This window comes from Nothobranchius furzeri, chromosome 16 (genome assembly GCF_043380555.1).
Source record: "Nothobranchius furzeri strain GRZ-AD chromosome 16, NfurGRZ-RIMD1, whole genome shotgun sequence".
NCBI classification, from domain to species: Eukaryota; Metazoa; Chordata; class Actinopteri; order Cyprinodontiformes; family Nothobranchiidae; genus Nothobranchius; species Nothobranchius furzeri.
In genome coordinates, this window is record NC_091756.1 from 35,726,341 (window position 1) to 35,739,560 (window position 13,220).

At 44.3% G+C, this 13,220-nt stretch overlaps 1 protein-coding gene across 2 annotated transcripts in view; it reads left to right on the forward strand.

The window, feature by feature from the left end:
• LOC107387908 (G protein-activated inward rectifier potassium channel 1) overlaps positions 1 to 13,220 on the forward strand; it is a 66,039-nt gene that overhangs the window by 9,745 nt on the left and 43,074 nt on the right. The window contains exon 2 of one of the 2 annotated variants that reach the window (XM_015963167.3): positions 12,814 to 13,030. The exons of the other annotated variant lie outside the window; for it this stretch is intronic. Coding sequence (XP_015818653.3) covers positions 12,814 to 13,030 — 217 coding nt within the window. The remainder of the gene's footprint in view (positions 1 to 12,813; positions 13,031 to 13,220) is intronic. 2 annotated transcript variants of the gene reach the window in all.

Genomic DNA, 13,220 nt, shown 5'->3' on the forward strand with positions numbered 1-13,220 from the left:
TGCCTTAGGGCCAGGAACAGGAGCAAGTGGGTATCAAAGATGAGTAACTGAACATAAATAAACTTGCAGCTTAACATGAATAACTTTTACAACATGATGTGTTGGGAGAAAAACATTAAATAAAACATAGACATGATGAGAGGAAATGAAATGACATTGATTGTACATTTTTGGCATCCTTAGACGTGATGCTGGGAGTTGACACAGAGATGGATAATCAGTGTTTTCGGGGAGCAGTTTGACCCAAGAAAGAAAAAGAAAGAAAGACAACAATCTTTTCTATAGCACATGTCAGGATAAAAATCACAAGGCGCTTCATAAGAACAACAATTTAAAAAATAAAAAAGATTTAACAAACGATAAAATAAATATGAAAAATGAAACTTGTGATGGGCTGCGCAGTGGTTAGAGCTGTTGCCTTGCAGCAAGAAGGTCCTGGGTACGCTTCCTGGCCTGGGATCTTTCTGCATGGAGTTTGCATGTTCTCCCTGTGCATGCGTGGGTTCTCTCCGGGTACTCCGGCTTCCTCCCACCGTCCAAAAACATGACTGTTAGGTTGATTGGTCTGTCTAAATTGTCTTTAGGTGTGAGTGTGTGTGTGCATGATTGTTTGTCCTGTGTGTCTCTGTGTTGCCCTGTGATGGGCTGGCTCTCTGTCCAGGGTGTACCCTGCCTAATTGCCCGTTGACTGCTGGAGATAGGCACCAGCACCCCCCACCCCCCGCGCACGACCCTACGTGGACAAAGCGGGTTCAGAAGATGGATGAATGGATGGAAACTTGTGATTAAAAAATGTAAGGAAAGGGAAATCGAATAAGAAAGAGGTATCAGTGGATCCTGGGAAAGGCAGAATTGGAAGAAAGAGCAGAATAAGGAGAAGGTGGTGATGAAGGTCACACAAAAGCCAGCTTGAACAAGTGAGTTCTCAGCTGCTTTTTAAAGGAGACCACTGAGTCCACTGATCTCAGGCTCAGGGGGAGAGAGTTCCAGAGTCTGGGGTCCACAGCAGCAAATGATCTGTCACCTTTGGTCTTTAGCCTGGTGCGCTGCACAACCAGTAGGCTTTGGTCACTGGACCTCAGGGACCTATAAATGTAAATACAGTAGCACACTCGAAACATCATTGAATTGTTGAAAAAAGTGCAAGTGTTGATAAAAATACTACATTTGACAACTGAATTCTGAGAGGAAACAGAGGTAGTGTTTTCTAGGATCATAGCACCACTCTTTCTGGTAAATATCAACAGTGCATTTAAATATAGTATGAGCCCCAAAGTGCCAATCAGCTTTATTATCAGTTTGGCCTGTGGTTATCCATTCCAGAAGAGTGAGACAAATCATTATAATATACCCAGCTAATGTCATGACGGGCGGCAATCTTTTGACCCACGACATGTAGAATCACCACACAGGAACCGGTAAGTAAGTAAAACGACTTTATTATGTACTGAAGGGCAACGAGGGGAACAGACGACGGGCAGGCTGGCAGCAAGATTTCAGGATGGAACTCTGAGGAGGGAGACAAAAGGAGTATATGGAGGAATGACGGAGAATGATATTGGGAGTGGAGCTTACTGATTGCAGTAGTGGTGAGAACCTCCGGAGGGACTGGTCAGGTCCGGGTGAGCAGGAAAGCTCCAGAAGGTGATGGGACTGTTGGTCCAGAGAGTAGGTAGGAGCAGCGGTTTGGTGGAGGCAGGTGAGCGGCTGAGAGCGAGCGGCCAGGGGAGGAGACGGCGTGATCTGGTGTGCAGGAGTCCAAGCTGGTTATGGAGGTGGTGGAGTGTGAAAGAGAAACCTGGAGCAGAGCAGGGGAGGATTATCAGGATTTCTTCTGACGACAGAAATCAAGCAGAGCTTCAAATACAGGTTAGTGACTAGGAACTAGAAATTTCACAGGATCAAGACAGGTTAAGGCTGGAGCTACCCAAGATAGAGTAATCATCCGGCGAAGTGAAGTGCCACACTGCTCCTTAAATCCCCTGGGCCGTAATGACTGGATTGGCTGCAGCTGGAGACTCTCGGACTCTCAGACACGCCCACCTGAAAACAATGCTCAGAAAATACAGGTGAAATGCAGGAGGCTCACCACGGACCGTGACAGCTAAGTGATGATATGGCCCTTAGATTTTCATGGAGACTGCACTATTTTACCCACATGCCACTGTGTTCTCACCTTCCTGCTGCAGTCCCTGCTGAGGCAACAGATGTGATTTATAGGATTCCTGATCCATAATTTAACCACTGGTTCTTTTATTGTTTATCCCAACTTTACATTTTTATTTCACATCCTTTAAACACTATTTTAAACAACTTGCCTGTTTCCTGATCTAACTTCGGTGGACGTGTAACATAGGCTCGCTGTCTGTGCGTTATGGAAACACTGATGCAGCACGATGGGTGACACTTTCCCTCACCGAAGGCGAGCCAGTGATCTGTGGGCACAGACGTCTTCTTGTGAAATGTCACACCCTTCTGTCCTCAACATCACTGTGAATACAAATGACAGCCTGTTTGCCATCTGTGGACCAAGAACCTCCTCCACCAAGGAAGCAGGAAGGCGACTAAAGCTAACAGAATAAAGTACCTGAAATCAAACACGGGTCAATGTTACTTGACTTTCATTTGTGGCACTTTTAAGACGTTCAATCCATGCATGATGTTTTTAGTCAACCTCCCGGGTGAGACTCATTTCTTCTTCTTTGTGTATTTTTAACTCATAACAAGAATTAATGACTTCCAAATGACAGAGATCCCAGAGATTCCCGTCTCTCACTTCTTTGAACGTCTCCATCAATCTGACTTTCGCTTTAAACTTGAACTGTATTTTTAATCTGTCTTCCTTGGCATCTAGTGATGCTGTCTAAGATGGAAATGTGGGAGGCCATTGCTTGAACTGCTTTAGTATATTTAGGTTGCATCATTTTGGAACAACATCCCTGTGAGTGAGACTGAGAGCTAAGAAAATAGGGTTTTCCTTGGTAAGCAGAAACGATAGGAGCAATCCTTAACATCTTTAGTTTTTAGGCATTTCACCATCTGTTCATGCACAATGACAAAGCTTCCTCCACACTTTATTTATTTATTTATTTTTCATGTCCTGTCTGGCTGTGAAGCAAACAGAATTGATGTCTGAATGCTGGTGACAAGCCTTACAGATTTACTCTCACGTGGAGCATCAAAGCGTCTGCTTTTAATGTCACGCCTGATACTTAAAACTTTATTGTTAATGTTTTTTGAATGCTTTTTAATTCCGACCAGACACGGAGACAGAGGTGAAAGAGAAAGGAAGAGACAAAAGTTGGGGGTGGGGGGGTTCCACAAAAATAAACACTAATGAACAAGTGCCTGCTTCTAGATCTGCAGAAAGAGAAATAACAAAAACAAAAAACAAACAAAAAAAGGGGACACAACAATATCGGGCTATCACTGTGTGAACTTGATGAAGAAATATATAATAAACATTGTTTAACTGAACAATCACACGATAATAAATCACAATGCATTTAGTGCCAACCATAGCCTTAAGACATGTGTTGAACGTGCCCAAGTCCATACTTACGAGGGTACCATGTGAGCACCTGTGTGTGTACACGCACTTGTTTCTGTAAGGTTTCTCTATAGGAGAGTGCAATAGAGAGTGTGAGGGGCCACAGATCTGCCCCCTAAAGATGTGCAGGAGACGGAGGGAGCTCCAAGTCCCAGAGATCCAGGAGCTGCCCCAGAGCACAGGAACTCCAGGGAGACCGTGACCAGAAAAGCCCCCGCCCCCCTTGAGAGGCGCAGAGGATCGCCCCAGGGGGCCACAACCAGCAGCCGGCAGAGTCCCGGGAGATATCGGCGGCAAGCACACAGGCCCGCCCGCAGCCTCCCACCCCCAAGCTGGACGAGCCCGGGACCCAACGACCCGGGACCTAGGGGCGACCACCCCCACCGTGGACCCAGCAGAGCCCAGGGACCCAGACCCCACCAGGCAGCCACCGGGATTGGTCAGGCAGATGCCAAAAATCTTAAACTCCCTGACCCGGGAGCCACGACCCAGGCAGACCAAGGCACCGCACTCCACACCAGGTGTGGCAGGGAGAGAGGAGACGAAGATTTATATAATCAAAATAAGTCTCAGGAGAAGGGAGGAGTCAAAGGCCCCACCTGACATATACAGTCATACACAGGCACTGTGACACACTCCCTCCCTTATGCTCACACATACACATACAACCAAAGACTTACAAAAATGCACGCCGGACACCCACTCATGCTCCCCATACACACCCTATTCACTCTGGTCCCGGTACTGCTGCACATGGGGTACAACCATTACCCGTTCCCAGAGTTTGACCCTTTCTGCTGTGGTGCTGATGAGCAGGCTCCCCCGCCCAACACTGAGCACAGCAACCCACCACCCCAGACCCCAACCAGACAGCCAGATCTCCCTCCTAGCCTCCAGCCTCAGGAAGCCAAGCGACTACAGAGGTGTGCCAAGACCCCCTAGTCTCCCTCCGCCTGCTCCAATATGGTGTTAGTGTGTGTTGATGATGTGTATTCCATGGCTGTGGTGAGCGGGCAGTGCAGGCATCGTTTGACCTATGCCAGCTGATGCCACCACACCACCCCACTTGCACCCACAGCCCTCAGTGTCTAAGTGCAGTTTTAAATTAGAAGTGGGCACCGGCACTTGGGACGAGGCTGAGAAATCCCCCTGCCAACTGCCGTTGAATGTGCTCACTCCAAAGGCCCTAAGTGTGTGTTTGCGTGGAATGTCATTGGTGGACGTGTTTAAGGTGCAAATAAACTTGGGGGGCAGGTTGCCACAGGAATGCAGAAATGGGGTCCATACCCACACTCCCTGACTTGTCCACCCCCCAAAGTCCTATGTGCATCTTTGTGTGATGATGTGAGGGAGAAGGAGGAGAGAAATGTGTGGGAATGGGGAGGAATGGCTGGTTGGGCTTAGCCCTCCAGGGAGCCAGCTCCCCCACTGGCCCCAATAGGCACCTCTGTTGTCAAAATGCCACCCAGGGCATGGAGGCCCCAGCCCATCCTGCCAGGGCCCAAAGCAGCAGCATCACAGAGCCTCACAGAGTCCGAGGGCACCAACCAAGCCCCACCCCAGCAGAATATCTACACCCATCCCTGCATTGGCACAACTTCCAGATTAAATAAGACATAGAACATCCAGGAAAGGTTGGGTCCTCCCCCTCCTGGACTTCCCCCTCCCCTGTGATGGGACAGCAAAGGAGCCAAGGTCTACCTGAGGCCCCTGAACCCGAGCCAGGCACTGCTGCATGTTCCTGCCTTCTTCCCGGCAGCATACATGTCAGGACCCGACCCTCAAGGCCCCGCCCAGGTCCCCAGACGGGGCCGGCCACCCCCACACCCCGAGCCCCCAGGCCCCCACCCAGACCCGCCCAGGGGCAATGCAGCTGCTGGGCAGTGACCCATGGCCACCGCCAAGACCTCCAAGGGGCCCCACTCACAACCGCCAGTAGTCCACCCCCCGAGGCAACCCAAGCACCTCCAGAGGGGGGCAACCGCCCCTCATTCCCAGACACCCCCAGTGAACACCTCCAGGGAACATCCGGATACTCCAAACTCAGACCTTCCACCCCCTCACCCACATCATCACGCAGGACAATATCAATGGTCCCCCGTCATCGCTATGTGATGAAACTGATCAAAGAAGCCCAGAGAGATTGATTTGAAGTGGAAGCAGAGGCTATATCAAGTGTAATATGATCTAACAAAAGATTTCTATACTGGTTGATACGGTAGTTTCCCATTAAACAAAGAGAGGGGGAGGTTGGGATATGACATTTCAGACACTTTGACAGGTCTTCACATACTCTACCCCAAAATTCCTGGACAGGTGGACAGGACCACAGTGTGTGAATGTAATTGTCAGGAATGTTGTTTGTGCAAAGTGTACAGGTGTCGGATGACACAGACCCCATCTTGAACATCCGATGACCTGTATAATGTACTCTGTGTAGAAATTTGTACTGAATTAATTGTAAATTAGAGTGTATTTTAAAAGTTTTTAAACAAGTTTGGGACCAGAAGTTCTGGTCAAAGCTGACTGATAGATCCACCTCCCATTTTTCAATAGGGAATGCTATTCTATCGACTATTTTGGACTGTGTCTTATATACTTTAGATAGTAGTTTGGGGGGTTTGAGATTATAGAAGTCTAATACCCTTGGTGGTGTTTGTAATTCTATTTTATTGAGCTTAAATTTTTGTTTGACTACAGATTTAATTTGGTGATTTCTAAAAAGCTATTCTTATCTATTCCAAATTGGGAGACTATTCTATTAAATGGGATGAAGTCCAATCCTTCATATATGTGTTCCAGGTATAGGATTCCTTTATTTTTCCAGTCCGGAAGGTTCATCATTTTGTTATTTAGCAAAATGTCAGGATTATTCCAGATAGGTGTGCGTCTGCATGGTACTAGTGAAGACTCTGTCATTTTTAGATACTCCCACCATGCTGTCAGAGAGGTGCTGATACTAATACTTTTGAAGCTTTCATGTTTTCTTATGCTTGAGCTAATAAATGGTAAGTCTGAAAGCTCTATCGTATTGCAAAGTGTCTGTTCTATGTCTAACCGGGACTCATCTAGTGGGTTATCTTGCAACCATCTTGGTATATATTGCAGCCTGTTTGCTAAGAAATTATAATAAAAGTTGGGTAGATCCAGTCCTCCTTTGTCTTTGGTCTTCTGAAGAGTTTTTAAGCTAATTCGTGGAGGTTTATCCTGCCAAAGGAATTTAGTAATTGAGGAGTCCAGAGATCTAAACCAGTCAGCTGGTGGTTTGTTTGGGATCATTGAAAATAAGTAATTTGTTCTGGGTAAGACCTTCATTTTAATTGTAGCAACCCTCCTCATGAGTGATGTCGGTAAACCCAAAATTCCACTATCTCTGCTCCGCCCCGCCCCCGCTTTCCGCTGCCGCTCGCCTCCGAACTCAAATTTTACTATAACCACTCTACAATGGCTCCGCTCCGGTGCGGAGACCTGAGATGCACAAACAGTCAAGTGCGGGATTTTCGAGACCTTGCGATACAGTCTGAGCAATAAATGCAGAAGTTAGATCCAAACACCCGTTGTGTGTGAGAAGCATCGAAATGAACTGTTTAATCTGCCCTTCATTTGTGTTGAGAGATCAGCAGTGTTTGGATCAACAAAGGGTGACTGCTTTGATAGTAGAAACTGATTTATGGCTTATTTTTGTGCATTTAAAGTTCAACCGTCATTGATGGTTGTTAAAAGTTGTTAAACCTGTGCATATGAAACAAAAAAAAAACGCTTTATGTTATCGATTTATTGTGAAATAATGGAAGCTGTGCTTGCTCCCTTTCCTGTTGGGCGGTTGTGACTTCTGCCCATTGACTGCGGAGGTGCTCCGGCGTCCGGCAAAAATAGAATTTTGCCGGATGGCGGAACGGCGGGCGTCGCACTGCGCCGCACGGCCACAGTAGTGGAACAGCTCTGATTGACTACAATGGGACCATTTTTGCTGCGGAGTTCGTGCCGGAGCGGAGATAGCGGAATTTTGGGGTAAGGATTTCCATCTTGCAAGATCATCTTCCACTTTCTTTAAAAGTGAGATGTAGTTTAGTTTGGTTAGATCTGCCTACTTGGGAGATACATTAATTCCCAGGTGTGTGATATTCCCTGACTCCAATTGTGTATTAAGTAAATTGACAAAAGAGAAATTAATTGGTAGTACTGTGGATTATAACCAGTTTATAGAGCAATCTGAAACTTTTGAAAAAGAGTTCATCAGTTCTATTGAATGGGAGAGAGAGGAATGAGAATTCTGGAGAAAGAGTAAAACATCATCTGCATAAAGACTGATCTTATGTTCTATTTTCTTACACTTTATCCCTTTAATACCTGTTGTTTGCCTAATTGCTGCTGCTAGTGGTTTGATAAAGATAGCAAACAGTGAGGGGGAGAGTGGGCATCCCTGCCTGGTCCCCCTCTGAAGACAGAAGCTAGCTGATATTTGGTCATTTGTCCTGACACGTGCAGTTGGTGAACTGTATAATGTTTGTAGCATGTTTATGAAGAAGTTCCCAAAACCAAATTTGTGTAAAGTTGCAAATAAGAACTTCCAGTTAACTCTATCAAAAGCCTTTTCTGCATCTAGAGATAATATACTAGTTTCTATGTTTCTACTGTAAGATAAATCTATCAAATTAAGTAATCTACTTGAGTTTGTGGATGACTGTCTACCCTTGATGAAACCAGTTTGGTCAGGGTGTATTATGAAGGGGGTTACCTTATCTAATCTTTTTGCCAGGGCTTTACAAATTATTTTGAGATCAACATTAATAAGAGAAATTGGGCGATAGCTGGTAGGAAATGCAGGGCCTTAGCCTGGTTTTAAGAAGAGACTAATATTGGCTTAGTTCATTTTTAGCTGTAATCTGCCACTCTCTGCGATTTCCCTCACCATTCTGAAAAATGTTGGAGCCAGAATGATCCAGAATTCTTTGTAGAACTTTGCTGGAAACCCGTCTGGACCTGGTGCTTTCCCATTAGTCATGGATTTAAGGGCTTCCTGGAGCTCAGCTGATGTTAGTGGCAAGTCCAGGACTCCCTCCACACTTTCTCTGTCCCATATCACAGAAGGAAATGGCATTTTAATAGCAGTTTTGCTTTTTCTTTAACACTTCTTTTCTCACACGCCAGTCAGTGATTCACAGAATGCAGTTGACAGGAGTTTAAGATGAAAAGTATTACCTAAAGTGATATTCTCTGCCCAACATAATTTGTCTGTGTGGCAAAATGGTCTGGTAGACTGAACAGCTGTCACCCATAGTGTTAGAAAATGAACGCTTGTCAAAAACTAACAGTATATGGGCAATATTCTCATTTGCTTTGTTTGCAGGAGGACGAAAGGTGTCAAATGGTTTAAAATTCAGTCATTTTCTTAGATCTAGAGCAGGGGTGTCAAACTCAGTTTGCTCAGGGGCCACATTGAGCAAAATCTAGACCCAAGTGGGCCATGCCAGTAAATTTAAAGTATGTATAAATTAAAAACTGCTTCAGATTGTTTTCTTTGTTTTAATACGATCAACATAAAACAAAGCTGGAGCCCGAGGACAGTGTATCCAAAATAGTTTAAGCACAACATCACTATTAATAATAAAACACCTGAAGTGTAATTGAAAATGTGAAATACAAAACAAAAAACCCAGACTATTCCTCAGTAATTCAAATAACTGATTCACAGATCACATGGCTATATCAGTTTCATGCATGTCTTTGACTCCTGATACCCGACATCTTTTAGCTTTCACCAGCAGTCTAATTGAAAAATAAAAGCTTATATTCAGATTTTACATTGTAAAGTCTGAATATAAGGTTTACACAATCATCTCGCGGGCCGGATTTAAACTGTGTGCGGGCCTGATCCGGCCCGTGGGCCGCATATTTGACACCCCCTGATCTAGAGCTAAGATTGGGTGTAGTAGTCAAGGATCATTCTCAAAACATACTAGGAATACCACACTTTATATAGTGTGGTATGTGCTTAAAACATTGTCATTAAGTTTTTTGAGGTTGTTAGAAAATTATCTCATAAACCATTCATCTAATTTTGATGAAACTCATTAGATATACATCTACATTTGAATTACTTTTGGTGTCAGCCCCGTTCGAGATGTCCTCCTCGTCCAATTCAATTCAAATTCAAAAATACTTTATTAATCCCAGAGAAAAATTGCTTTGACCTGAATTGACCTTAGTAATAATATTGGATTTCACTCAATCAAAATTACAGATGCTGAGCAATAAGTAGTTGCTGAAAGTTGTTCATTCTTTGAGTTTTGACAGATTGCGAAAGAACTTCTTAAACTGTTCATAATATTTTTGTCCAAAAGGGGTTCAAGTATCATTTTATTTTGGCAGCAGTGGCTCACATGTAAAGCGGGTTGTACTGTAATTGGAGGGTTGTAGCACCAATCCCACAGCATGTGAATGTGTGTGTGTGTGTGTGTGTGTGTGTGTGTGTGTGTGTGTGTGTGTGTGTGTGTGTGTGTGTGTGTGTGTGTGTGTGTGTGTGTGTGTGTGTGTGTGCGTGTGTGTGTGTGTGTGTGTGTGTGTGTGTGTGTGTGTGCGTGTGTGTTAGAGACTGATTGTGTTTGAAGCGCCTTGGAGGGCTGTAGAACCCTAGAAGGTGCTGTACAAATACAGGCCATTTCTTATTTCTCAGCAGAGATGATTTTTAAAGTGGTAGCTGTGTACATTCCTTCAAGGAATGCTAGGCCTTTATTAAAGACCATGTTCACAGAGAAACCTTTCCATACTTAGTATTTTTGAAAGATGATCGGTCACTCAGTGTTTTACATGCAGGCTAAACATGAAAATAGTCTTCTACACCAATTTCCTGCATTATCAGCCAATAGAAAAGAGACAGGAAAATGCTCTGATTAGAAAAGCCTACATCACACTGAAATTTAACATTCATGGACTAACCCATCTTGGCTCCCAATAGAAGAGGTTGTTGTTGGTTTAGCGTCCAGGAGAAAGCAGAACACGTCTCGGCTAGCAGAATGCCACATCAGGGGAGAGCTTAACACGGCAGGTTTTATAGCCTTATTTCCTCATATTCGTACATCTCGCCTTGGAGTGGATAACAGCAATGTGACACTACCATTCAGTGCGATCACATATGCAGTGACCAACGTCTAAGTCGATCCAGGTCAATCTAATGGTAATAATCTGGGAGTCTTTATCTTAGTTTACTTGCACATTAGAAAACCGACTTCTCTAAGTTGGTTCCACTTCGGTACAGTAGGTGGCGACCTGCGCCCTTTCATGTCAGCATTCTTTCAGTTAGCTTATAGCAACACGAATGATAAAGAAACGCTGGCAGGAGTGAAGCAGGCAGAGTTTAAACAGGATATGCACAATGGCTGAACGAATGAATAACAACAGCTTATTTGTTACATACCGTACTGTTTGATGGTGTTACGCGTGTAACTTTCTGGTGATGATATTATCAGAAGACCGCTTTCGCAGTCTTGTCACTTCCTGAATGCAAGCATCCAACTGGTTCAATTCGAATAATCCATTTACTTGCATGAATGTATTCAGATTGCTACTGCATTATCTGGGTGATTCAGCTGGATTAGAACCAGTTCGCCTTCAGCCAGACTAACGCGTTTGCATGCATTTAAATACAACAACATGAGCCTTTTTAGGGCAAGACTTTGGTTTCTGATGCACATGTAAATGCACTGACTGACTCTGCTTCTGCGACATGGATGTTTTATGTCCACAAGTTAGACAAGCCTGGAGGAGTTCTGCTGTGTGGTAGAATTGCTAATGCTAACAGTTAGCTTTTACTAGCTGAGAGGTTGTCTGCGGTTTCCTGGATGCTAAACCAACAACAGTCTTCCCCGTTGTAACTCAACATGGGTGAGTCATGAAGGTTAAGCAACAGTGTGACGTAAATCTGTTAGGATTTTCTAATCAGAGTTTCACAGTCTTTTTTTTATCAGAAGCTAATGCAAGAGATAGGTGTAGGAGACTATTCTCATGTTCAGCCTGCACGAAAAAATCTGAGTGTGACTGATAGGTAATTAATTTTATTCCATATTACCTTAAAGGACGAGAGAGAGAGAGAGAGAGAGAGAGAGAGAGAGAGAGAGAGAGAGAGAGAGAGAGAGAGAGAGAGAGAGAGAGAGAGAGAGAGAGAGAGAGAGAGAGAGAGAGAGAGAGAGAGAGAGAGAGAGAGAGAGAGAGAGAGAGAGAGAGAGAGAGAGAGAGAGAGAGAGAGAGAGAGAAGATTATTAGTATGTCCATGAATCGTCATGCGAGAGCTGGGCGGAAACCCAGCCCCCACTCTGCTCCAGCCTTCAGCTCACCAGCTCTGCCTACCCGCATTCTCCACCAAAATGTTGGGTAATATTTAATCTCCATAACCCTGGAACCTGAAATAAACACTCATGACAACAAGGGCGACATTTAACCCAGAGTCCCCAAAATAATGGAGAGTTAACGCAGAGGAACCTCCTCCGAGGCTTCCCCACGTCACTCCCCTCTATTCTCAGTTAGCCAGGGTTTTATTTAGCAAAGGATGGAGAAGGTGGGGCCTTCTCAGGTTACAGAGGTACAGAGGTTTCTTTGGAAATCCACAATCAACATCCTGTAAATCCACAATCAACATCCTTGACTGCAAACGAGCTTCTCTGCTCAACCTTTCATGAACAGCCACAGTTGGCAAACACAGAGATTCATGAAGTGTTAATAACACAAATTGGGCATCTTTTAGGCCTCAAAAGGTACAATTATAAAAATACCCAACAGTGACTGATTATAATTAGAAAATTATTGAAATAATGGTTTCTTGGTGTTACGCTCCATTAAGTTTTTCTTGTATTTTTCTTAACTGAGGTCTTTTGTGTTTTTATGTTCTTTGACTACTTTTGTCTTTGCATTTTATGAACTTATCTATTTCTAACCTCATAAATATCAGGTATTTCATCTGGTCATCCAGCTTGTTTCCTAGTCAGGTTTTATTTTTCACTTAACACCTGTTGAGTACTACTTGATTATTTGAGATTTTGGCACCCTTAAAGAATAAGTGGCTTTCTTTGACTTGTTATTGACTCATTATCAAATTAGCTGAGCAAATTGGTCCTCATGTGAGGGCACGCTCACGCACATCCAAGCATTTAAATGCAGATTTCCATTTCCTGAAACATTTGTGCAAAAGATAATCTCAGAAGCAGCTTCTTTCAGTGAGTAAAACAGTGAATGCAGCTCAGTGATGTCTTGATTGTTTGTGTCTCCAGTCTCGGCAAACCCCGGAGGGAGAGTTCCTGCCCCTGGACCAGTGTGAGCTGGATGTGGGCTTTGGCACAGGGGCGGACCAGCTTTTTTTGGTGTCACCTCTCACCATCTGCCATGAGATCAACAGCAACAGCCCGTTTTTCGATCTCTCACAGCGGTCGCTCATGAACGAGCAGTTTGAGATTGTTGTTATTCTGGAGGGCATTGTGGAAACCACAGGTGAGGGCAAATTCCTATCCTAATTTCTTCTTTTCACTATAAATCTAGATGAGTGCTAATCGTTTGTTTCATCGACTTTTAGCCTGTGGCAAAAAGCCTTTTACAGTAATATAAAATATTGAGTGGAATGTTTAATTTCATGTCTTTAATTATTCAACATCCTTAGCTTTTGTCCATCATGGCTGCTTCT